The 25,700-nt window shown below is 41.6% G+C and overlaps 1 protein-coding gene across 5 annotated transcripts; it reads right to left on the minus strand.

Annotated features, from left to right (window-relative positions):
• Positions 1 to 89: 89 nt before the first annotated feature.
• UBXN2A (UBX domain protein 2A) lies at positions 90 to 25,343 on the minus strand. Of its 5 annotated transcripts, XM_074538034.1 has the most exons (9): positions 25,207 to 25,343; positions 20,104 to 20,359; positions 19,724 to 19,905; positions 14,209 to 14,262; positions 12,657 to 12,792; positions 10,706 to 10,815; positions 9,010 to 9,150; positions 4,141 to 4,305; positions 90 to 1,372 (listed from the first exon to the last, which is right to left on the minus strand). In XM_074538034.1, the coding sequence occupies exons 4-9, from the start codon at positions 14,247 to 14,249 to the stop codon at positions 1,084 to 1,086; spliced, it is 882 nt and encodes a 293-aa protein (XP_074394135.1). In that variant the 5' UTR covers positions 14,250 to 14,262; positions 19,724 to 19,905; positions 20,104 to 20,359; positions 25,207 to 25,343; the 3' UTR covers positions 90 to 1,083. The 5 variants fall into 5 exon arrangements, with proteins under 5 accessions (XP_074394135.1, XP_074394137.1, XP_005485153.1 ...); XM_074538036.1 differs by lacking the exon at positions 9,010 to 9,150; XM_005485096.3 differs by lacking the exons at positions 19,724 to 19,905; positions 20,104 to 20,359; positions 25,207 to 25,343 and adding an exon at positions 17,974 to 18,079.
• Positions 25,344 to 25,700: the final 357 nt, after the last annotated feature.

Genomic DNA, 25,700 nt, shown 5'->3' on the forward strand with positions numbered 1-25,700 from the left:
TAGTTCCATTCACAAACCCACAGGCTTAGTAAACACGGTACAAAATATTAAGTCTTTCTGTTGTTTTCTCTTTTAGCAAAACATGGAACAGTTGGCTACAAACTTTATTCCTCAAGTACATGAACAGCGAAATAAAAGATTTGGATGGAAATGGGGCAAAGTGGAGAGAAAAATGTCAGTTTTCAAGTAAGGATTTTCAACAGCTTTGAAACCTGGCCACATGCAATTAGTGTCTCCATCGGCTGGGCAGTTCAGGACAGAGGCAGACAAACAGTACAAAAACAACTGTGTCCCTCTCAACTACTACTCCTACTTGGTGATAGCCAAAACAGCTGAAGTTTCTGTGTGACAAAGATACAAGTGGGTCCCCATGCTGATGAGCTAGGTAGTTTAACATCACCTGATCTGCAAGACACCCGTAGCGGCGCAAAAGAAGCAGAAACCACTTCAACCATTGATAAGAACAATTCCTTCAGAGCTTACTTTGAGGCACTTCATATGCAGTATGCACCAAACTATCTCGTTTGTATCTTCTCACACATGCACCTACCACCATGCGGAAACTTGACGGAACATTATTACACTGCAGATCTTGTGACAAAAGTTATATCCTGAAGATTTTCAAGGTAGAGTTCAAATGTGAGCTTGCTTGCAGTACTGGTTGTCAAAGAGTTACTGTGAGAAGAATGCAAACTGCAGCAGTTTACATTACGATGTAAGTGAAATGTTTCACTTTAGTCCAAAGTGCAAAAATAAATACTATTTTTCCTTAAAAGGTGCTATCAGTAGTTAAGTCTCAGAGAACTGTTCCACCTAGACCCACTTATTAAATACTAAGAAGCTTTTTACCTAAGGAAATTCTAAGGATGATCTGCTGTACAGTTAGCTCTGCTACATTATACAGCCAGGCTCTGACTACCCAATGTAGCTGAAAATACCTCTATTATAGCAGACGACAGCACAGCACCCATTCTGCTCTCTAAGAGCACAGTGCATGAGGATGTGAGGGCATCCACATATTGCTGGTTACATTTTTGGTTTTGCCTAGTTCACCCTGCAGATAATTTTTGGTCAGTTATAAAGCTAATTTGATCGTGTACTATTGATAGCATTTTTTTGCTCATTCTTGAGTTGTCCATTAGGTGTAGCAGCACTTTTGTAGTCGTTGTCAGGTGCTTTTATCACCAAGAGTCTGAAAGGTTCAGTTGTTTTCCGAAGTCTCTGAACAACAACGGCGTTTTGCAACTTTGCTTCTTCAAGCGTGAGTGTCTCGTCCTGCAGCTCTCGAAAAGGCAGGGAAGTGGTCAGTGTGAAGGGAACACTTCCCTCAGACCCTTGATACTTTGTTATGAAGTCTCTGACATGGCTGATTCTGAGAAGAAAAAAAACCTCAGCGTTAGAGTTTTGGCACTGCAGTCCCTGCACATGTGCATAACACACACAGCCACCATGGGACAGGAATGCAACACCACTGCATGCAATGTCTGACAGCACAGAACTGCAGCAATACACGAGGTGGTATCCCGAAATGGGGGGCAAGGACCAAGGTCTGCATGCTCTGGGTAGTCCCAAGCATGAGTAGCTTATTCTGAGCACTCAAATTTGCACCATTGTGGCTCAGATGGTAGTTACACACACCTACCATTTCCTAACCAGCTGGTGGAGCTCTGACCTGAGGGTTCTGTAGCCAAGAGCTAGAATAAAGATGCCTCCAGTGTGTGGTTCATGTGGCAGAGCCACAAGAAAAATTAAGATAAAGGCTTTGCAAAAAGTATTCAGACAGCTGATACATTGACTAGGTCTAAGCATGGTCTCATCCTCCCAAAGCAGGGGCATGGTGAACTCACTACAGACTCAATCTGTGAAGAGCCTTGCAACAGCTGAGCAAGACACAAGTTTTGCTGTGAAGAATCAGGATCGACTCATTTAATTAGAAAATGAAGATGAGAAGATACATCTGTATGAATAAAAGTAACATAGTATCAATGTCCATTCTCTGGTTTTGAGGCCAACTGGCAGACTGGCTGCTGGCAAATTCCTAATTCATCCTTCCTCTCCCCGATGCACAGGGTCTCCCATGAGGTTTACTGTCTCCTGGGAATGGTCCACAACCTGAGCTAACAGCTGAGCCATGGATGGTTAGGTATTGAGTGAGGAAGTGCTGGCTGGCTTGGGGCAATGCTATCCTAACATTTTAGCAGTACAGATGCCTGAGATTTTCCAAGCCTTAGCCACACTCCCCAGTACAGCCAGCAAAACAAAAACTGATTCCTGGGCAACAGACCTCAACACAGAGACACTGCTTGGTCTTGTAAGTCAAGAGCCTGAAAAACCTCAAGCAGGACTAAATTTCTGGTTGGACATTTACAGGTGTCTACATGCATTATATCAAATTTCATTGGGTTCTAAGAGCAGCTCAGGCAATTAGCCACAAGCGCTCTGCTTCTGGGTGAACAAGTTTCTTTCAGGCTCCATACTTGATGCTCCAAACATAGTAAGTGCTGAAGAGGGGGCACAGCTCAATCCAGGAGACAGCTCTGTGTGCTGTTCCTACAGTTCTGCTCTCCTAGCTGCTGCACTCCCATGTCTCAATTCCCCACAGTGCAACACTACAATGCTTCCTGTGCTTCTGCTCCCATCTTTCACCAGTAATCCACTCACATCTAAGCCAGCACCTACACAATCTAACTGCCAAGAGCTTTAAGTCATCTATTTACCCAGACACTGGGTAATATGCTACATATGTGTTACATGCTATTAATCTATACCTTAGTTAACAAATAGGTGTCTTGTGCACTGAAAGGAGTGCTGTGTATGCAATCATCATTCTTAAGGGTATTGCTCTAAAAGGATTTCCCTCTGGTTCCTATCAGGCTATACACAAGTACTGTGTACAGCACAAACGTGCTGGTCTTGTGGCAAGGGGCTATGTTATGATAGAATATTTGCTGCACAGTACTTCAAAAAGAGCATTACACCAGTAAAGCTGTTTTTCTGCTTATCTCAGATGTTTTTTTCCTCTCAAAAACACTTAGCAGCTGTTCAAATGGTTATTTACTATGAAGACAAAAAGCTTCTAAATATACTTAAGCGTGTGGGACCTGGAATAATTGAGATATGAAGCCCTTCAATGAAGTATTGATAATTAAAATAGCAATTTACTCTTCAGCAGTACATCACAACAGTGTTTCAGTTCATAGATCAGACTGCTAACAGTAATAAATTAGTACAAGTCAAAGAAAACACTACAGTCATTAACCTTCAAGAGCTGAGCTTTCCTTCTGACCAGCCACGGACATATAGAGTTTATCTTGACAGCAGCCTGGGTTGTATTAAATCTGTAATACCTTTAAACTGCTTCACAGAGAAGCACAGGCAACATATCCTTTCCACATGACATAACTGTACAGTACTCCAGTGACTTCTCAGATTCAGAACTGAGAAAGGTCTCTAAAGACAGTAGCTCAGCAATTTAATGGTAAGGTGTTAATTTCACTTTCTCAAAGCCCCTGCATACATGTGCTGTGCTGACACCTTCTGACATTATCCTCATTTCTAAGCGTCTTTGGGAACTAGAAATTTTATTAATTAAGAATTAAACATACTGTGTGCATTCTATTCTGTCCATGTTGACATGCAGAGGATGAACCTCCCTGCCCCGTGCACCAACTCCAGCCCTCCCCAGAGGTTTCTCTGGCTTAAAGTTAAGTCCCTTTCTCCAGCTCTCACATGTGGTGCTGCCTATGTCCAATGACCAGCAGGCTTTTTACTATGCCAATTGTTCCAGATGTATTTGTTTTGTGAGAGATCTATCATGTTAAAAGCCATTTATTCTAGTAATGAGCAACATGTACACCTTAACTTCCACTAATCTACAAAGAACGCCTACAGTTTCCTCAGATTTTCCTTTACACTCAGTTATGACCTGACTTTTCACAGTTCACATTTCTCTTATGCTTGCTTGTCAGCTGGAAGGTTTCTCAAATTTTCAAAGATTTTCCAAATACAACTGAAGAGCAGTCCAATGCTAAGTGAACTGAGGAGGCAGACTAGTCATAAAAATTAAAGATTTAAATGTACAGGCATTAAGTTATATAATTCAGATGCAAATATATATGAGAGTGGTTAAATAAATCCTACCTGTGAGAAACATTGAATTTCTGAATTATCCTTTCCCCATCAGCTAACCAGATCTGGACATTGGTGATAGGCTCCAAATCATTCAAGGGTACTAAAGGCAGGTGTCTTTTGTCATCAGGTCCTGGATGATCGTCTCTCACTTTAGAGATTATCTTTGGAGTAGCACTGAAAAGAAAAGTCACATGAGGTTATGGCTTCTGTATTCACATTAAAGCTCAAACATCCCCCCAGACCTCTGCTTCTGGAGCTTTCTGCCCCATTGCAGAATGTGCTGATGACTTTTTATTTTAACAAATACAGGAACACTAACATAAATATCAGCTTTTTTCTTTCTTCCTTATTTATTTCCTACATGTATGCCATTATTTTTACTTACAAACTAAAACATGCTAAAGAATTTCAATTTGCTTGTGTTTAACATTTTTATAAGATGGAAAGGAGCTTTAAATATCAGAGGATTAAGTATGAATATACAAGACACAAAACTGTCTGAAGATTCCTCATGCATTTTTGCACTCAAATCACACAGGTGAAATTTAAAGGGGGTTGAGTATTGAATTTGCATACTCAAAGTTAATTTTCAGGGTAATGTGATTACAGTAATTCAATTTAACTGAATGTTGTTAGCCTTGATTTAGACTCCAGCATCATCTATCTCAGCTTAGAAGAATTAGTCATCTATCAGAAAAATTGACTTAATGTGAAAAACCCAGACTGATGCACACAGCAGTTGGATTTTTTTTTCCTAAGGCATTTTCCACAGCTGACCAAACCACAGGGGCAAAGATTCATAAAATGACTTAACAGAATACATCAACCTCAGTCCAAGTGCATAGTCTTAAAATACAAACAAAAAAACTGCTGGCAAAAAATGTTATGCTGAAGAAATGCCTAGAGCTTAGTGCTTCTTTCATGACTAAGCTTGTTCAGCATGTACAGCTTAAATCCTCACTGGGCCTGATCCAATGGGCACATTCTCAGCTCCCGTGAGTATAACCAGATGTTTGCTTGCAGAACAATAGCGGTGATTTAAAGGAGTTTCTCCTCTGAGCTCAGCTGTGGTCACAGACTACATGAGCACTACATGGCAGTTTGCAGAAAAGCTGTCTTGGCACAGAAAATTGGTTGAGTTACAGCTTCTTGAGAGAAAAGTGAGTAACAAGTCCACAGAGTAACAGCTGTAACTATGTTGCACACCTGCTTTGCAGACAAACCCGTTTCTTACATTCTTGTACCTGTATTTATTCATAAGGCAGAAATGTCAAAGCTAATTTATTATTAGCTAAAGACTTAATATGTTCAGGCTAATAAAGCTGGAGTCTTAAGCGCAAGTTCAGTCAGAGCTATTTCAAAACTTTTATTGCCCATTTAAGTGCTGCCCTAACTTCTAGGTTATTGGCCAGCAGAGGCACTTTCTTTGTATCTTCCACAGAAACAGCACAAAGAATGAGAATCAAGAAATCTCATTTCCAAGTGAGCAATAAGAGATGTTCACTGTGACTGGAGACAGGTAAAAGTTATAGAACTGTTTTGCATTACACATAAATCAGCTGGGGCACAAGGACTTGGCACCAACAAATTACAAGAGGCACATCTGTAAAATATTCTGGCATTACTAGTACAGGTGATGTACTAGCACCCACCTGCCTCACAAACAGCTTCTGTTCATGCTTGACCTCAATACGAAATAAAACTTAATTGCCTTCCAGATCAGGAATAAAAGCTTGAGTACCAGCAAGATAATGTTAAACAGTTTTGCAAGCAGAGAAAAAAAAAAAGATTTCAAGTCATACTTCAGTCCAGCCATGCCCAGCTCTTGCTGTTCAGCTGCTGGTTCAGACACTGCAGAACTCCTGTGAGTGAGCTGCCTCCAGGACAGCAGAGGCTGCAGATGTGTCCAGCTGTGGTGTCTGGCTCAGGCTGGGCTGGGCTACATCAGCCTCAGCTGTAGCTCAGACAATTGCCTTGAAGGACACAGATTTTGGTGTCATTCCCAAACCAACCTCCTTCACAGTCACATCTCCATATGCAGCAGGCACTGGAGGTGATTCTTTCGATAGCAAGTGTGTGTGAGACTGAAGCCAGCACGTTAAATGAAGCTTTAAGAGAAAGTTAGAGCATCTGTATTCACCAAGTTCTAAAGCACTTCTGTATGTAAAAACTTTTCTCTTGCAGAACTGACAGATAAAGCCATCTAGTGGTGGGAGCTTTGACTAAAGCCAAAACCCAAGAATCTAATTTGTATTAGCCTGAGATCGAAGCATTGTAATTCCTTTTAAGGCTTATTCTTTTATAAGATTATCAACAGAAGATGCAAACTAGAGATTAAAGAGACCTAAGAGCATCCTGTCAATTTTCTGACAAGAAAAAGCCCAGCAGTTAGGTGTCATGCCTTACCCTGACTGATGGTTAGGCAGCTTGACACACAATGCCTCAGCCTAATGAGGTTACAGAGCAAGCTTGCTTTGCTACAAGGGATTTCAGTCAATAGTTTAATTAACATGTTTCTGAGGCTGTCTCGGAGATGCATAGATCAGCTCAATAGAAAAGTGGGGTTGAAAATCCAGTCATAAATCCCAAACTATGAAAGTCAGCTGGACAGTGATAGATAAAACAGAGCATACCCATTAGTTACAGAGGTTCATAAGGCACATTGGAAAATTTTGATATGTCTTACTTATTTCTCCTGTAGAACAAAAAGGCAGAGGATCAAGCTTGTCTGAGCTACATCAACATATATGTTATTTCCAGATCCTCCAACTAAAGTTTTGAGAACTAGTCAACAGACCAATTCAAAATGGTTCATCCATTACAAAATTGCTCCACCTGGAAAGACTTGACAAAATATACAAGATTAATTTTATAAGTTTATTTGCTAAGCAGAGGTTTAGGTGAGCTATAAGCTAAAGTAAACTCTTCAGTCATTTGTCTCTCTCATTTCTGACTAATCACATGAATGCAACTGTAGAAAAGGAGTTCTATAGCTCAAAACTTGTTCCAGGTCTCAGTCAGCTCTGTCGCTGCCCCACAAAGCTTTTCTGCTGCAAGTGTGGTGTATTCATGCAATGGACATTTATCAACAGCAGAAAGTGAGCACTGCTTTATGGAGTAGGAATACTTATGGCTCATGGTTCTAACATCAGCACTAATATCTACTTGTTTTTAAGGAAAAGGCTTTGATAGCACAGCGCAGAATAGACAAAGAAGAGTAGGAAAAAAATAAAAAATGCTGAGCAAGTTGCAGAATATCTCAGTGTACAAGACCAGTGAACCGAAATTCACAGATTAGCATGTTTCTGAAACCTAACTTGCCTGCTGGGAAGCAAGATCATTACTTGCTGTAGGCATGGCAGAGCACAAGAAGTGACTGAACAACCTAGCATTTAGCACTGCTTAGCAGCAGAAACCCAGCACACTGAAGATCTTTTTGGTTTTGTTATGAACAGCTCTACTTGTAGATATAACAAGGTTAAATTCTGACCCCCGTTTGCTCAGGATTTCCATGCCACCAGAAGCAAATCTTCCAGCATCTCACCTATCTCTCAAGGGAAGGGTTTTCCATTGTATCTACTCAATGGTCTGTACTACAGAAACAGGTGAAACTCATAAAACAGATACTTGTTTCTCTGAGTCAGCCTGGAACCACTCACCCTTTACCTTTATCGGTCTTTTGCTCTGCACATTATCATCTTCCCCTGCCTCAGCTGTTCCTGCCCAGGTCAGGCTTTCCCTCAGCACAAGCTCTGGGCCTTAGCAGCCAAGCCCTTCCCACTTAATTGAAAGAAGCTGTTCACCTAAGGCTGCAGCACAGCGTAGGAACTCCAGCCTGCAGGTCACTAGCAGTGCCACCTGGTCACTGAACATGTCCTGGTCCCTAGGCCAAAGCCTGCTTCGGTAGGCACACAAGTCTTGCATGACAGGGATATGTCAAACAGATAATGTGGCTGGAGTAAGCAAAAATCACAGGGATCAAATAAATGAACTCCTGGCGCGTTGCCCTACAACAGCCTTCCAAAAGACAATAGTTGTTTGGTTGTAAATCAAGTCCAGCTTCAGCATTGGCATGAGCGGCTGACACACTCCAACTACAAAAAAGACACGGATCACTGTAGAATGCTAAAATGCCTTACTGCATACATGCATGATTAATTACTGAACAATTTTAAGAGAATGCAAAATAACCTCTTACTTCTTTGGTTCTCTTTATGGGATTGTCATACTCCCCCCTCTTCTCAAATTATGGCTAATACAGCTTAAAAAGAGATTATTTTCTCTAAAATCATGGAATAGAAGAGTGACAGCATTTCAGCTGGAAACAATTCTGCTAATATTGAGACCTTGAACAAAGAAAGCCAAGAGCTTCCTGGCTGTATCAACACAGCAACACGTCCAGTGGATTGTGGGAGCCAATTATCCCCCAAGCTTCATGAAGAGACACCAAGATGCCTGCAGGATGGAGCACTCACACTGTCAGCAGATGCTGGAGGAGAGCAGCTTGCTCAGTCTGTGGAAGAGATGGTGGTCGTGGGGCACATAAAAGCAGCCTGCCAGGGTCTGCAGGAGGAGGTGATGCTCATTATGGTGGACAGAAATTTTAATGAGAGGCATTCAGGCAGGATATAAGGAAAACATTCTTTCCCATAAGGACAGTACAGCACTCAAGGCTGCACAGCCACTGCTCTTATGGGATTTCAAGACCCAATTGGATAAAAGCCTAAGTAACCTCATCTGTCTCCACAGATGACCCTGTTTTGAGCAGGAGTTTAGACCAGAAGACTCCAAAGATTGCTTGCCACCTGAATTTTGATCCTTCACCACAAGTATAGTTCCCTTCAGCTACTCAGTCATAGATCACAGCAGCCTACTCACCTTCCTAATCTGTAACCATGTCCAGAAAAGGGATGAAACACTGGCTTTTTCGATGACAAATACACCTTATCCTTTTTATCTTCCACTTTCACTTCTACCTCCTCCTTATCAAACACTTTTTGCAGCTCAAAAGGCAGTTCCCTTTAGAAAAAAAAAACAAAAGGTCAAAAAAAAGTACTATGCTGTTTTCAGTACACAAAATAGACCAATGATTAATACCTGTTAAGCATTTGGCCCTTCAAGGATGATGCTTTTAAAAAACATCTTCACAAGTATTTACTAAGAGTTAGGTTAAATGCATAGCATACAAATAACTTCAAGTTCCTGAATAGCAAATTAACTAGAAAGTATATAATTATAAAAACCCCTATGATGCAAGTTGTTGAATGATGTTCAAATTTACTCAGCAGTTACCACTCTAAACAAATAATGTGTAGGAAGTTCAGTGTTGCCATACACTGCTGCAAAGGGCTCAATTATTTTTTCTCCATAGGAAAAAAAAGGAAAAAGGCTTTTAAAGAGGAAGAACTGAGTTTACACACAATGTATTTAATGACAAACACAGATCTCAGCTTCTAAAAATGATATCATCACTAACAGCTCCACTCTTTAGTGCAGTAACATCACCTTGGTAATGCTTTAATTGCATGAAGCAGAATACAACAATGCCTTTGTCTCTGAGCTCTGAGGCAGACAGTACAATTTTGGGTGGTGGGGCTCAGCTGGCACAGAGGCTGTACTGAATGCTTCTCCACCATCAATGATTATGCAGAAACCATCTCATAATTAGCATCTTCACAGGCAAACAGTGGAATAAAAGTGGCAAACTTTTGATGAATGCACACAAAGGGCTTTAAACAGTGCAGTTAATTGCTATTACAACACAGGTGACAGACATACAGAAGAAACAGTGTAAAATTAGTATTTTTGGTGGCCTAGCAAAATATGGAAAAAAAAATATAATGCTTAGTAATTTAACATGCTTGATAAGGAGGTATTAAATTACATTATCCATAAAATTATATTCTTCTCTCCATTTGTACAGGGTGAGGAAACAGACTACAAATTAAAGGCTCAAAATAACACTGGTTAGTATGGTCAAACTCCTTTTTAAAGCAACAACTGCAAACAGTAGCAGAAATCAGGACAGCATGTAAACTTTTAATAAGGGAAAAATGTAAGATGGCTATTAACACAGGAATTTATGTAAGATTGTTATATATACACAACAGCAAGTTTGTACTTGGAAAAATGTCACAAATTTAAGACTGATCAGAGTTGCTTGATGATACATAGAACATCTGTGCCCATTTAAGGCTTTTCATCAACAAAAAGACCATAAAACCAGAAATGCTCAACCCCTTTTGCACTGAGTTCATTAGTCAAAATACCATTTGATCTGCAGCTCTTATTGGGCACTGATTTATTCTTTATTTCATTGTGCACCTGCTGTGCCCCCTGCCAACACTGGCTTTTATCTATTCATCAGCAACTGTACAACTACTGCCACTGAGAGCTGTGTTAAACCTGTTGATGTTCCAACATCCATTAGCACTGCAGGAACAAGACTGGCAGGGCCTGTGCTCCTACAGGGACACTGCAGTGCAGCAAAGCCACGTAAAAAATTTAGAGCATAAGCTAAGTGCTGCCCAAAGCACATTAACTCAGGCTGGTTAAGAACACAAAACTCACTTACCCCTTTTTAATGGACTCCAAAAACTGCTGGTTTGCAACATCAACGTAGCTCCGAAGTTCGCCGTCATTTACCGTAAACCCGTTTTTCCAAAGTTTAATGATTACATCAACCTACAGAGGAAGAACAATTCTCATCATAACACTGATGAAAAAGAAGCTTGGTATACACACATACCCTGTGATTATAAATCATCCACTTCATGGACTAAAAATACTGAGAGCAGGCTCACTGTAATCTGCCTTGGTCCCGTGCCAACAGGCACAGCAACTGCAAGGGCTAAGTGACATTTCTAAGTATCTTGTGTCAATCAGGGTTATAAACAAACCTTCCCCCAATCATTTTGGCTTCCTAGATCAAGAACACTCCTTTAATTCAGCAGAGGAAAAAAAAATAAAATAGCTGGACTATCCCAGCCAGCTGCAACTCTTCAAGAGCTAATTTGAAAGCATACAAGCCTGGTGTTGGAACACCAAGTGCCAGAATAGTCCAGCTGGGGACTTATTAGGGTAAAGCCTTGTTCCAATCATTCAGGAGGATTTTCTCAAAGTAAAGGCATTGAGATTATGCATGCAGAAGCCTTTCACTCAGGAAATGAAGCAACTGTCAGAAACTTTACTTTCAGACAGTCATATACTTATATTACCCTAGAATTCCTGGGCGTATTCAAAACCTTGGTGGTTAGGGGAATGAAAAAATAAATTCTCAGTAATTCCTTAACTTTGCCAGAAATCATCCACTACTCCAACCTGCAGCCATTGCAATGTTTATTGAAATCTCTCCAACTATAACATGAATATTTGAGATTGTATTTTCATATTAATTCACCATGCCTTTTAAGGAAGTATTTGGTTATCGAGGTTTGATCCCTGCAATAACACTGCCTTGGCAGATACTTGGCCACAGATGAGGGCACAAATGCAGAATTCACCTCAGCTGAAAATGAGTTTGAGTGAGGCTTGATAGCACCTGACAAGTTTGTTGGTTTTGTTTTTTCCCAGTTTGACTTGTTAGGTGATTGCTACATAAATAAACAGCATGTGCAAACTGCTATATAGAATTCCTTGTCTTTCCACTGGGTGATCTGTCAAAAGAAGCAGACAGCACTCAGCAAGATTAGATTCCATCAAAAACTCTTGTGTCTCATGGCACCAATGCATATGGAAAGAGTTCTAATTTTGGGAAGGTTCTTCTACAGTGAGCCAGAATGCAAATTTAACATGGACTAATTATTCCACATCAACTTTCATTTAAGCATTGACACAACTAATGCCATGGAACACTATTTTAGGACTGCAATTTAAGATATTGCTCTTGACATTTCATTTCTTCCAGGGTCAATTAAGGATCTATGAACATAATTTCTAGCAATGCCCACTCCAAATTTCTTCTTGTCATCTTTGTCCTACATAGCCTTTTCTCCCTCCCCATACCAGTCGCTGATGAGTAACAGAAAAACACGAAAAGGACAGAATCACTGAGATACAAACCCACACTGAACATCCCACTACAATCATAATTATATGAATAAGACCAAATGAAAAATATTTGGGCTATGCCTCTGCATAAAAAGGCTGCAGCTCCTTAAATAACTTCTTATGTAACAGTACTTGTCATTCCTTGAACTCCTGCTCACCTCACTCCTTCCTAATAAAGCAGAAGTGCATTAGCCAATGCCAGCATCAGTTCTAGAATTACTCTAAACCAACTATAAAGCAGTGAGAGCCAAAAGCTCAGCAGCAAAGGCCTGGCTGACTGGGAGATAGGAGGCTGTTCCTACAGCTTTCTGAATTCTGTGTGTATTTTTTTACTGATGGACTGGAAAAGACTGCTACTGATGGACTGGAAAAGACTGTATCTGGAAGCCCAGATACAGGACTTCCGGTATCTGTTCTCCAGAATAGTGCTGGAGTGCTGTTATAACAAACATGACTATTTTTTCTTCACTGCCTACCTGGTTCTTGACTGTAGTTGGGGGCACACACATGGCACCAACCTTCTGAGCTTCTTCAAAAAGGTTATCTACAAAGTAGTCACAGTTTTGTTCTGTACCGTTCAAAATCTGATCATCGGTTCCTGATTTACACACCCTGCAGAACAAAGACAGAAGCATAAATGACTCCTCAGAGGACACATTAGAAGACAAGTAGGTACCTCAGAATCTCAGTACCTAAGTATAGAAGGCACACTGCTGCACCCACCTTACTCAGTTTACTGAGTATAAAACATCAGGTCAACTTTGCATTGTGCCTTCTCTATAAACTTCTTACCAATCTCTAACTGCTACAATTTGCACTTCAAAAGCACAAGCTAAAGAACATCATCAAAAAAGATGAACTAATCTATGCAAAGCTTCTAAACTTGGTATCAGAGCCAGGACTGCAAGTTAAATTATTCAGACTTCTAACCATCATACACCTAGCTGCTCACCAATGAAATGCCTTCCTTAAAGCAATTCTGTGATATGGCTCCTTTGCCATAAGTTTAAAAAAAAAAACCAAGAAAATTGCCGTAGGATTTACTCATCAACCCCAACTTAAACTTCCCCATTCCTAGCACCATCCCAGAACCACCATTACTGTTTTGGAATGTGCATTATGGAAACTCAAGTAACTCAACACCACTGGAGCACGCTGAAGAAATACAATGGAAGCCTTCAACCCTCTGGAGACTGCCAGGATATTAAAAAAGATGCATCAACCACATCTTTTTATAGAACACTGTATATGTGACAGCTGTTTGTAAGATTTTCACCAATCAAAATGCAGAAATATGCAACTGAATGATTATCTCAGTATAGGTTCTTTGCATAGTAAGAAGATAATGCAGCTTTTCATGAACATTGCAGGAGTTACTCCTAAGGGAGATTCAGAAAAGTCTATTTTCAGCAATTCAGAAAATAAAAATCCCAGCTCTTGAAAAATTATCCAATTTTACATAAAACTCTGCATTGAATTCAAGGGCAGCAATACTTACTGGAATGTTAATTAGATACATTTGCATAAAATTGAATTGTTTGCAATGCACCTATGCACCACTAAGAATCCCTGGAGATTAACATCTTACACAAAAGAAAACCTCAATAACTTTAAAGAAGAAATTTCAAAAGTATGCTGTCCACATTTTAGTTTCCTAACAGAACAAAAGAAACTTGAAGCATTAATGTAGGTATTCACTATGCTTTACCTCAGAAACAAAACTGGAAGAGCAAATACCTCCACATCAGATGCAGAGCTGCACAGTGAGTTAGCAATTTGAAAGGCTGCCTTGCCTTTAAATATTTTAAATTAAAATATTTACGCAGCTTCTTGCATCTAGGAAACATTTCAGGTATATGAAAAATCTTTCAGCAAAACAATAGGATTTTTCTGAAACTTTCTGTGTATGTGGAACAGATGAATACAGTAAAAATACTGTATTTTAGAATTTAACAAAGTTTGAAGAGTAATGACAGGACACACAGAAATGGGAAAGGAAGACAAAAAATAGGGAGAACTGGCACCTACCATTCTTTCTTTACAGTTTTGATATTGTCCATGTCTTTCATTCTGGTGCTTCCCCTAATTACAAAAAGAAAATCGTTTAAAACCAAAACAAAACAAAATGCCTATCACACTTTGTCTCCTTTTGTAGCTGAAGCACTCTATATTTTTTCCTGTGTTGGTAATACATTTAACCAGAAACTTCAACCTTGCCCCCCACCAAGTCTCCAGATGGTTCTTTGTTTTCCTGCAGTTTCTAATTTAATGACACATGAACCACACATCTGTTCCAGACGTTCAGGAGCAAGGTTACTTTTTCATAAATAACAAAATACATTTCACAATAATATGATGTGAAAATACATGCCCATACTTCTGTAAAGGGAGGGGAAAAAAAATCACAATCCTTTCTGAGTGGGTTGGTTTAAAACTTCCCTGATTTTACAGAGCATTATGAGATGGTTGCAGAAAAACTGCACTGCCACTGCAGGCATTTGAGTGACCTTCACCTTAACTGTGCATTACTTAAAGGGGCAAGATTTGTCAGGTTACCCATCCTACCTTACCTCAAGACATTGTTGCAGCAATTCAGAAACTGTGAATTATCATTTCTGGCCTACTGTCAGCTGGCATGAAAATCTTGGATTTGTAAGTACTAAATATGATACAGGATTAGTCTGCTGAGTCAAAAGAAATGAAGAATCCCACACTGATCTCATTACAGTCACTTTTGAATGCTCTGAAGAAAGTCACAGTAAGTCACTGAAAGCCAGAAACTCCCAAAAACGCCCTTAAAAAATAAAATCACTCTAAAATTGGAAAAACCCACAGGAGACCAGAAATTTTCAGTTGCAACTGTGCTCAGAGAGTTAACCCTGACAACCACTGCTTACAAAGATGACGGCGTGCACCTGGCAGGTTGAGGATTAAGTTATGACATTGTGTGTGGTATCACACTAAGCAGTGATAACCAGCACACTCCTGAACAAAGCAGTATGCACAACACCACTAATATGAATTTTACGTGATTTTGAGATCTATTTTAATAAGATGTGGAGTTTAGGGAAAAACAACATCCACGGCAGGACAAATTTAAAAAAAAAAAAAAACACAAAAAAAACCACCACATGCAGTACTAATTCTCCTTGGTACTTGAATACTGGTATTCTCTCAACTTGAAAGTTAAAACCCATGTAAAGACACATTCTGTAGAAAAATATGTAAGCCTCCAAAAAAACCCCAAACCAGTCAACATTAAATTTAACTGGTGTTGTTACACGTTAAATCAAAATGTATTTTGCACACCTCCGACATGTCACACAAGATGAGGTATAGTCTTTCCCCCCCCCCCCCCAAATATTCTGCCAGAGCCCTACATCTATCAGGCAAGCCTGTGCTGGTACATGATGATGTTATATGCATATCTATTTATTGCTCTTGGAACTCCCTAGTGCACTTGGGAAAAAAAAAAAAGAACTCTCAGTATCAAGTGAGCAGAGTGAAACCAGAATGCTTAAAAAGTATAATTTTTTCAAACTTCCCTCAAATTCAGTTTTAACACTCTGGCATGTAGGGGTTTTTAGTGTTTAGCCAAAAGTAATTCTTTGTGGTTTATGTTAATGTGCTTATCTTCTAATCTTTCACTCCAGTAGGCTACTCCCCAAAGCAACAAGAGCCACCTCCTGCCATCTGCTTTTGTTGATCCTCTGTGACTTGTCATCAGAGCTGTTAAAAAGAAACAGACACAATGAAGCAGCTCTTCAAATTAGCTCTTTGGCTACATTAGGCTGGCCTCAAATGTGCATGAATAGTATTCAAAACTGGTCAGCTGTAAAAGCTGCTGTTCCTTCTAAAGTACAACAGCAATTAAACTGAGAAGAAATGTTTGTGCTAATCTCTCTAGGTGAAGAATCATCTTATACAGCATATTGATGTCTATTATGGCCAAAAGCTGTTAGAACACAGCTATCAGAACGCACTGCAAGCACTTTAGCTCAGCATGTCAACCCAGGCAGCGCAAACCACCTCCTCCCACCAACTTCTGACAGACATCCCTAGCTGCTGCTGGAAATGGTAAGAATTTTGGTACGTAATTTTTGCGTCAGTGGCAAAAAGTACCTCAGAACTGAACTACCACCTCCAGAAACTAAATTTAAAACATAGGAAGAAGCTGCAAATGCCAGCAGCCCACCACAGCTACATCTATTAATTGGGGTTAGGATACTCCTGGCCATTCCCACACAGCCCCAGGGATTTCCAGCCCCACCAAGATGGGCCACTGACCCAGTAATGGCCTTTCACAGCCAGGATTTCCAAACAGACAGCCCTCAATAGGCATACTTTTTCGGGCAAATAATTTTATGGTCAATACTTTTGAGCTCACACTTCCAGTTATTTTAACACAAGAGAAACAAAACAGAAACTATCTATCTGTGAGGATGTCCTTGCTGTGAAGGGCAGAAATACCCACAGAAGCACAAGCAGCCCCCTCACCTGAAAGCCTGCTAACCCCTTACTAACTTTGGCAGAACAAATTCTCCAGTTGAGAGCTGCCCATAGCACAGCACAGTCTGTCCCTGCACAGCACAGAAATTACAGCTGAAAATTGCACTGTACCATGCCACAGAGAGCTGGGAAGCTGCAGAGAAATAGCAAGTACAAATTAATAGTGAGATGAGCATCAAAGCTAATGGCCTGAATGTGACTGATGTGCTCAGGTACAAACCACAGCAGTCATGCTTCCTCTCCAGCTGGAATGGAGGAAGGAGCTGTGCACTCAGAAAGAAACCTGTCCCCAACCTTGATGTCCAGGTGTTAGAAAGATAAATTACTTGTCTGTAGAATTGCCTTGTTTAGGTTTAGGACTTGACATGCTTCAACTGTCAGATCTAAAGGGGAGGAGGCTAAACAAAGCTTGGGAAGAAGGATATACCACTGACGGTGGACACAAAGAATGCACAATTTACAGGCCACAAGGACATTGGGCAGAACTTCCACGATAAGAAACTAATAAAGCCAGCTCAGTAACTGTGCTGAAATCACTTCCAAGTGGGTAAAAGGTAATTCTGGCAGGGCAAAATCATGACAAGCAACTTACAGATCACCAACTCAAGAAAATCACCTACCTAAAAGAAGAGAAAGACTGAGCAAGCAGGCTACTTAGCATAAGAAGGAAGAGAATAATTTAACCAATAAAGACAGAATACTCACTAATAAGGGAACTAGGCAAACTTGTAGCCAGTGAAGATTAAAGTCTATGCTTGGTAACACGTATAAAGCGTGAGAAGTTTTGATAGTCGCGCTGGCTTTGTGGATTTACCACCCAGCCCTTCTTTATGCTCAGAACTACAAATAAATCAAGTACCTCGGCTCTGTGTGCGGATTAGCCTCATGCACAGCAGGTCAAAGAACCTATTTTGGGACAACCCCGCGGCTGCGACACCTGAACTCACCCGCACCCCGAGAGCCAGGCCGGGCACACGCTCCGCGCCTCCCGCCGCTGCCAAACCAGCCGGAAGGTATTTTTAGGCGATGAGGCAATAGCACGGTGCGGACGCGGAGGCGGAACGCCCCGGGAGCGGCCAGGTCGTGCCCCCCGAGGGTCGCTCCTGCTGCGGGACGCGGCCGGTTCGGAGCAGGGCGAAGCCGCAGGGCGGAGGCAGCGGGGAGGCTCAGCCCGCCCGCCCAGGGACGGCCGCGGGCAAAGTCCGAACGCCGGCAGGAGCCGAGGGAGCGCCGGCTCTGCGAAACGCGCTGCCCCTGCCCAGCCTGTCCCCGCAGAGAACTCACCCGCCCGTCCCGCAGCGCCCAGCCCGGGACCGACCGCCCGCCCGCCGCGGAACTCCTCGGTGTCCCGCCTTGAGCGGCGCAGGCGCGGCGGCGCCGGGCGGGGCGGGCAGAGCTCCGCCCTGGTACCGCGGGGGGAGAGAAGGGGTGTCCGTAAGGATCCTCACCCGCCGCGCTGGGGGAAACGCGGCTTCCCCGGGGATTGCCCTGAACTGCCCTGCCCTGTTCTCCGGGGAGAGGCGAGGGCTGGCGTGTTTGCGGCCCACCTTTACGAGCCGGAACCCCCGCGCCGCTGCCCGGGCAGGACCTGGCACAGCACAGCAGAGATAAATATCTCTGCCCAGCCTGAGACTGCGAAGGCAGCTCTGTCCGGACTGCGGAACAAAGGACACGGTCTGCTTGTCCGTCTGTCAAGCCGCGGCATCTCCAAGAGAGGGGAACGGTGCCTGTGTTTGGGCACCTGGCCGGCCCCGCGGCCCCGGCGGGAGCAGCCGCACGCCGAGCCCTTTGCAGAGCGGCAATGGCTCATTGTGCGGCGAGCGCTAATTACGGGCCAGTGTTGACACTTGTGAAAAGGAGCTCAGCCGAGGCCTCGCACCGAGGACAAAAGAGCGGCGCGATGTCTGGGAAGCAGAGCTCCCGAGGGTGAATCGGACGGGAAAATGGGATAGGATCCTCGGGGAGGGAAGAAGGATTGAGCTGAGTTCCCTGCGCTGTGTTTGGCCTTGGAGAAGCCGCTGTCTGCGGGACGAGGAGGTCCCGTGGTGGTGCCAGGAGCTATGCAAGTATCCAAGGCCAACGCGCGGAGAAGCTGCCAGCCCCTAGAAACACACACGGAGCAGGGTGAACGCATCCCTTGCACCTACGGGCTGTTTAATAAGGGTTGGGTTTTTGTCTCCCCCAATAATTAGTGATGCACTGTAAAACATTTAGAAGTAACCTAAACTGAACAGCCACAACTATCTAATTCACACTAATTAATGGGAAATCCACTGCGAATTTACAAGTGCGATCAAAGGTAATTCTAAAAGCAGAGGTAATACTTCATTGAGTGTCGTCTTCACGTGGGACACGTTTCTGCAATCCCTTAATCACAACAATTAAAATCACATTGCTCAGAAATATTAAAATAAGATGCTTAGTCTCAAAGTTCAGTGATGGGTGAGTAAGAGAAGTAAAATATGACACTTGACAGCTATAATTTCTTTCTCTTTATAATGCACGTCACAATGCACTGATCCTTTTGAAGACAGTTTGGATTAATTGTTAAGTTTTAACTGGATGAGATCTAATTAGAGCTCCTACTTATGAATCTTCAGGGAAGATAGTAAGAAATTTGCCTTTTGTTTCGGTTAAAATACATGGAGTTTTATATTTCAAAACACTGACTGCAGAGATTCTATTCTTCCTAGTTTTGTTTAGTGTTTAAAATACTTTGACATTTTAGAATAGAAGGTACTTCTTTGTTAGAAGTGTTACTGATTCTATTAAACAGGTTTTATATATTTAGAACTTAAACCATGGATATCATGACTGTAGAGAAGGAATTTACAAAACCCTGAGCTAAAACATCATAAAGTTGTTTTGCAGTGCTGGGCTGTTTTAAATTTCCTTTCAGTATTTTAAGTACACTATCTCCATTTCATTAAACACACAAGTTCATTAATATGCTTAACCCTTTCCTGAGGGCCCTTTCAGCAACAATTTGACCGACCCAAAGGTAAGCATAGAAAGGAGGTGAGGTTGGACTTACCTGGTGTAATGGTGCAGGTGTTCTGGCTGCAATCACTTATTGATTTAGAAGATTAGGTCTATTACTGGAAATCAGAGTACAGCTGGAGACGTGCTGACCTACTGCAATAGGAATCAGTGTCCTAGTGAATTTGGTTTCTTAAAAGCTCTTCTAAGTAGTGCTGTCCTCTCTTAGGAGCCCAACTGTTGACAAAGCATAGGAAGAAATCTTAAGAAAGATCTGCAACTCTTGTAAAATATATTTTCTTTAAAGCTGGAAATTTTCAAGTTAGAGTGTTACAATCAAGACATCACTAAAATCCTTTTAAACTCTGTGCATTTAATACAGCTTATTCTCTGGCAGTACACTAGATGAACAGAAGCAAATGGTCCTTTTCTTACCGTGTGGTGAATAGAAGCAAACAGCCCAGACTGTGTCTGCTGAAAAACCTCTAACAGGGTATTCATGAGATGAATACAACCATCTCATGCCCCTTTGTCAGACGAGATCAGATGCAGTGGCGTGGAATATAGTGACAACCCCCAGACTTGTTTTATAATGTAGGAGTGAATCTCAGTGTTGACAAAGTAAAGCAGGGTTTTAGCTGTCACCGCCAGACCTGTCAAGGTCACAGAAGAACCAGCACACACAGGGCATCTAAAAACAAGCAGAAAATTAATTTTGAAGGGATATTTTTAAACCTTATATTTAACAAGGTTAGTCTATGCCAGAGGACACTGTCAGCTACCTATAATTAAACATCAGCCGTATTATTGACCTTAACTTGAGAGAGGAGCTGTTGCCTGAAGCCTTTTCTAAGTGTGGGCACACAGAGTAGGAGCACATTGTAAGGGAACTGGGACTGCAAAATAAATAGGAGAACAGGGTCTGGTTATCCTGTAAATGGCAATTCCACTGACTAAAACAGCACATTCCTCTGCATAGGATGAGTGGTCCTTGAAGGAATGTTAAACCTTCTAGGCTGCCACACAGAGGGGAGTAGCTTAAGGAACTGATGTTTCTAGGAAGTCAGTTATGCACTGGAAAAGCAAGTCATTGTTTCATGGGTGAATCAGCTTTCGTGCCAAGGGTATTATCCCCATGCATTGAAAGAAGTATCCACACATTGCTGGACTCTTGGACTGCAAATACACAAGAAAATTGAATATAGCTTCAATTTTAAAGTTTGTGTGAATTGCATAAGCCCATGAAAAATCCAAGGCAGCCTGAGCAACTGTTTGTTCCAGATAACACTCATTTGGAAATAATATATGGTGAATTCTCAAAGACACTTTTAAGTGAAACTACAATGATGACATGGTGGTGCACTTTATGAGCTTGTTCTTGGACCAGTAACAAAAAACCACACTTGGAAACCTAAGATTGTGTGTGAGGACTAGAGAGATTTATGAACCAATAATGTTTTTGATGGACTTGCCATGTGATCCTAATCAAGCCATTATGCATTTGTATGGTGCTGAAGCTTATCTACACACGTGTTCATAAATGCCTATTTTTATTGTGAGCATTTTAGGACAGAGTCTGGTTTTTACTACAAAGCTATACATCACCCAGCATAGTAACAGGCTGGCAGTGCTACTTTCATATGATTAATGATTATAAGCACCAAAGTGAGATGATTTGCCACTTTTGTCCAAGATGGAAGTAATTTACAGCCTGAATGATAGTGAAAAACAGACCCTACAGATGCCTGGCTGCAATATCATCAGGTTATGAGTTTCACACAATTATTATTATTAGAAAAACTATCTACCGCGACCTTAGCTCAACAGGAAAAATATTATGGAAGCTAATGGCCAGATGTGATGGCAAGATAATTTTGAAATATTAGGAGGGAAGTTTTACCACTCCCTTTTAATGTTATCTAAGAAACCTACTCTCTGATCCCTCTTCAAGTTGCATTCGTTATCTAGTGTGGAAAACAATCTTCAGATAGGTGTGCTGATAATGGCACTGGACATTAAGTGTTTAATTTGAAATCGTAACTATTATCCATTTTTAAATGACAGTGGTAGTCTTCAAATAATGAGCCTTCTATAATAACATAGCAAAACGTTGGCAATGTGGAGTGATTGTATCATGTTCTCTGTTCCTGATCAAGGTAGTACCAATCCTGATTCCTGGACACTGCTTGTTTGAAGTTTCCAAACTTATACCCCATGGACCTTTCTTCATAATGGACAATTCTCAAAGGAGTAACCACACAATCTTAATTTCCTAATATGCCCCTCAGGAAAAAACTTAGGGTGCATTTACAAAAGCAAGATCTCTTGTGAATCTTTTTTTATTTCAAGATTCAACTGAAACCAGGAGGAGTTGACAGCATGATTGAGAGGCACACATATGAGCTTATAAATAGAGGCCTGAAAAGATGATTTGATTTCCATTCTTTGGAATGTTACTGCTATTCAGAGATATTGCAAAGTAATCTCTGGTAAATTGCCTATGATTGAAGCAAATTGTAATTCACTGAATAGAGCCCTCTGGTCCTTACTAAAAAGAAACTCTGCCGAAGTTCTGAATAAGGGAGGAAGGACTTTTTCTTTTGTTGTAATTCCTGATTTCATATAGGGACATGTGACAACAAAATCTTCCATCTCCAAATATTTCTTGTGTCATTAAATATCATTCACGTAGCAAACCAGGTTTTCCATCCTGGGTAATTTTTTAACGTCTTTTTACATCATGATGTCCTGGTATGACTTCATTCCCCAACTCTTTTTTAATGGAAAGGGACTCTTTTGCTCAAGTAATTTTTCATATTTTTCCAATTTCCCAGTGGCGTACCTGCCTTGGCAGATGGTGTGGCTTCCTCTTAATACATTTTTCAGATCCCTTAATCTCTTTTCTGAACAACTGGAAGTAAAAGGGCACTGAATACTGCTGTAAGCTTCAGCATTCATTATAAACTGGTTCCATTTGAAATATGGTCCTTCCCAATGGCATTTATTTGTAGAAGCATTTAGACATCAGTCTGCAAGACCAAACTGCAAATATAGAAACTGAATGGGCTCTACAGTTTTTTTTAAATGTAATACATAGTGGACTGAAGCCATCTTCCGTCCTTCTCCCCCTAATTTTTTCATTGTCTCTCACTACTCAGAGTTCTTACTTTTTCTCCCCCCAAGCATTTCCTGCACATAGAGTGCTGAAGGGAGTCTGAATAGATTTCTAATGCAGTTCTGTCTTCATATGACACTTGAACCAACAACAGATAGAAAAAATGGGAACAAATAAATTATTGGATTAGTGAAATTATTCTAAATCCCTTTCTACAGTAATTCATCTTTCATTGTAAAACCACATTTAAATCTCTAAGTATGTGTGATATAAAATATTAATCCCATGTTACCATGTTCTCTGCATTAAAAAAAAAATCCAATCAAAGCTACCCAAGCAAACCTTGTAACTTATGATTGATTTATTTATATTGTCAGTACTAAAAATGGTGATGAGGCTGACATGGAAGTTATAAAGCCATAAGCTATTTCAGTCAAAATAACCAGCCACACCTTCTAAGAGGAACAAGACAACTAAGAAACCTGTAAATAAAACCATCTGTGAAAAGCAACACAGGGAGTAAACATCCAAAATGAAGCATGTCTTTCCATGTTTTCTACCATGCTAACATAATGAGAATGAAGCACTACAAATGTTCAAAGCAGAGATCAGGGATTTTTAACTACATCAATCTCTCCACAGTAGTCCCTTTGGCGTCGTAAAGAGTGCTCTCTGGGTATGGCTCACAGGAATGAGATCAGAACGCATACAGAAAAAAAAAACAACAACAAAAAAAGGACATAACTATGGTATAAATATCTAGCAAATTTGAATAAATAGCTTTTGAGTTGGGGAATTTCTGTTCTTTCAAGCAGATCTGGTCAGGCACCCAGGAAAATCAGTTTGCTTGCATATTGACTAAGTTTATTTTACTTCTAAAAAGTCTTCACTGTTCATGAGAGGAAGAGTGCTGGTTTGAATCAGGCATGTTGCAAGCAGATGTTATGCAAGCTTCCCAAACAGCCCTGCCAATGACTGCAATCCTGAGTTATGACATTCACTGTAACTGCTGCAGCCTGGGCCCTTTTTTGGGCCACTCATCTGTTGGTTTTCCCAAAATGGGGATATTTTTGTGACAAATACAAAAACTTGAAGATCAACATTTGTTTTTAGACCAACAGAATTTGAAAACCGTAATTGAGTTTCATGGCCTATTGGTACTACAGGACAGAAATGTTAAAGTTTATTATTTATCATTATATATATGATGTGATACTTTTACTGAACATATCTTCGGGTGTTTGGTAAGGGGCAGTCTCTTGCAGTTTCCTTCTTTTGAAGGCTAAAAGGATGTGATTTCCAAATACCATTCACAAAACCCCTTGTAGGCGGTTAATTAAAATACTCATTTAGCCTGCAAGTGTATGAAATTACTACATCCCTTCATACCCTTGAACAAATAAATTTAGAAACAAAGGATATAAAACCTACCAAAACCAATCTCATGGAGCAGAACTACTCTAATTTTGAAAGACACTGGAGATTCTGGGACAGGAGATGAAGCACTCTTGTTAATATAGATTACAAGCTCTAAATAGAGAATGTCAGATGAGACATTACAGTTCCCATCCTGAAATGCACTGTATTTTGGAGTATCTCATAAAACTAAAAATTTGCTGCTATTCACAGTATTTTTTTGGGTATTTAAAAAGCTGATTTTCTTATTATAAAGCCTGATGTCATTTTTGCATATTTTCTATTTTTAAGCACACATTCTACCATACTTTTACAGACTCTAATCTTGAAGAGAAAGATGTGGGAGTGTGCAAGTAAAACAGAATAATAGTTTTTAAAATTTATTGTTCTTTACTAAAAGATTATCACACTTTCAATCTTTAAACAGTAAAAATACTTTGAGAAAGCTTGCTTGAGCCTAACAGTCAGAATCACGTGCTCACTAATTTCATGATACTATTTTTTTTGGTTAAAGAAGTAAGAAGCACTGAAATGACTTGCCCAGCAGTGCCAAACCAGTCAGTGTGAAAATTAAAAGGACGGGACTTTGTCACCTACAGCTGTATGCTTGTGTTCCTCAGCTACGTTTCTTTCACAAAGCTTTTGGTTTCCGGGCTTACGTGCAGGTACTGTTATAAGTTCTGTATAGGGCAACAAGTGGAGAGAGAATGATTCTTACATCGGCGAGAAGGGATTGGGTTAGTGAATAGGCTGAAGGGTTATAGTTTGTGAGTAATTTGAAAAGCATTTAAGCATCCGGTGTGGATAATGCATTGTATTCTTCGCCCCTCTGACCTGCATCTGCGATAATGGGGAGAAATGAGCTTTCCAAGGACCGAGCAAGGAACATGAAGCGCAGGTTGAGGCAAAACACAGGGGACGCTACCGGTGGCTGGCGCGATGGGAGAAGCAAGGGCGCACTCCCGATAGCCTGGATAGCAAGGTGATTTCTTAAAAATGAGGCTCACCAGACTGTGAAAAGACTTTTCCACAGGGAATTATGGAGATCTCATCCTCGGGAGATCTGTTCGCCCAAGCTGTCCGGCCAGCTCCTGGCAAGAGCCTCCCTGGGCGAGCAGAGGAGACGGCTCCAGCCCCCCAGGACGGGCGGCCGAGCTCCCACCCGGGTGTGAGCGCTGCCCTTCGCGCCCCGCGGCCCTGAGGAGCCGCTCCCCCTGCCCTTGAACTCCCCAGCCCTCGGCTCAACCCTCAGGGGGTGGCGGCGGCGGCTCCCCCGCCCCACGGGGTCACGCCAGGCCAGGCCAGGCCGGCGGCTCTCCAGGCCGCGGCGGGGCCGTGAGGCTGTGCGCGCTCGGTGCCCGCCGCGGAGCCGGGGCCGGAGCAGCTCCCCAGAGACCCGCGGCCGCCGCCCCCGGGCCGAGCCGGGCCGGGCCGGGCCCATAGAGCGCGCGGCGCCGGGATAGAACGGCCGCGCCGGGGCCGCAGCGCCCCCCGGCGGCGA

Source organism: Zonotrichia albicollis, chromosome 3 (genome assembly GCF_047830755.1).
Source record: "Zonotrichia albicollis isolate bZonAlb1 chromosome 3, bZonAlb1.hap1, whole genome shotgun sequence".
Classification (NCBI taxonomy): domain Eukaryota; kingdom Metazoa; phylum Chordata; class Aves; order Passeriformes; family Passerellidae; genus Zonotrichia; species Zonotrichia albicollis.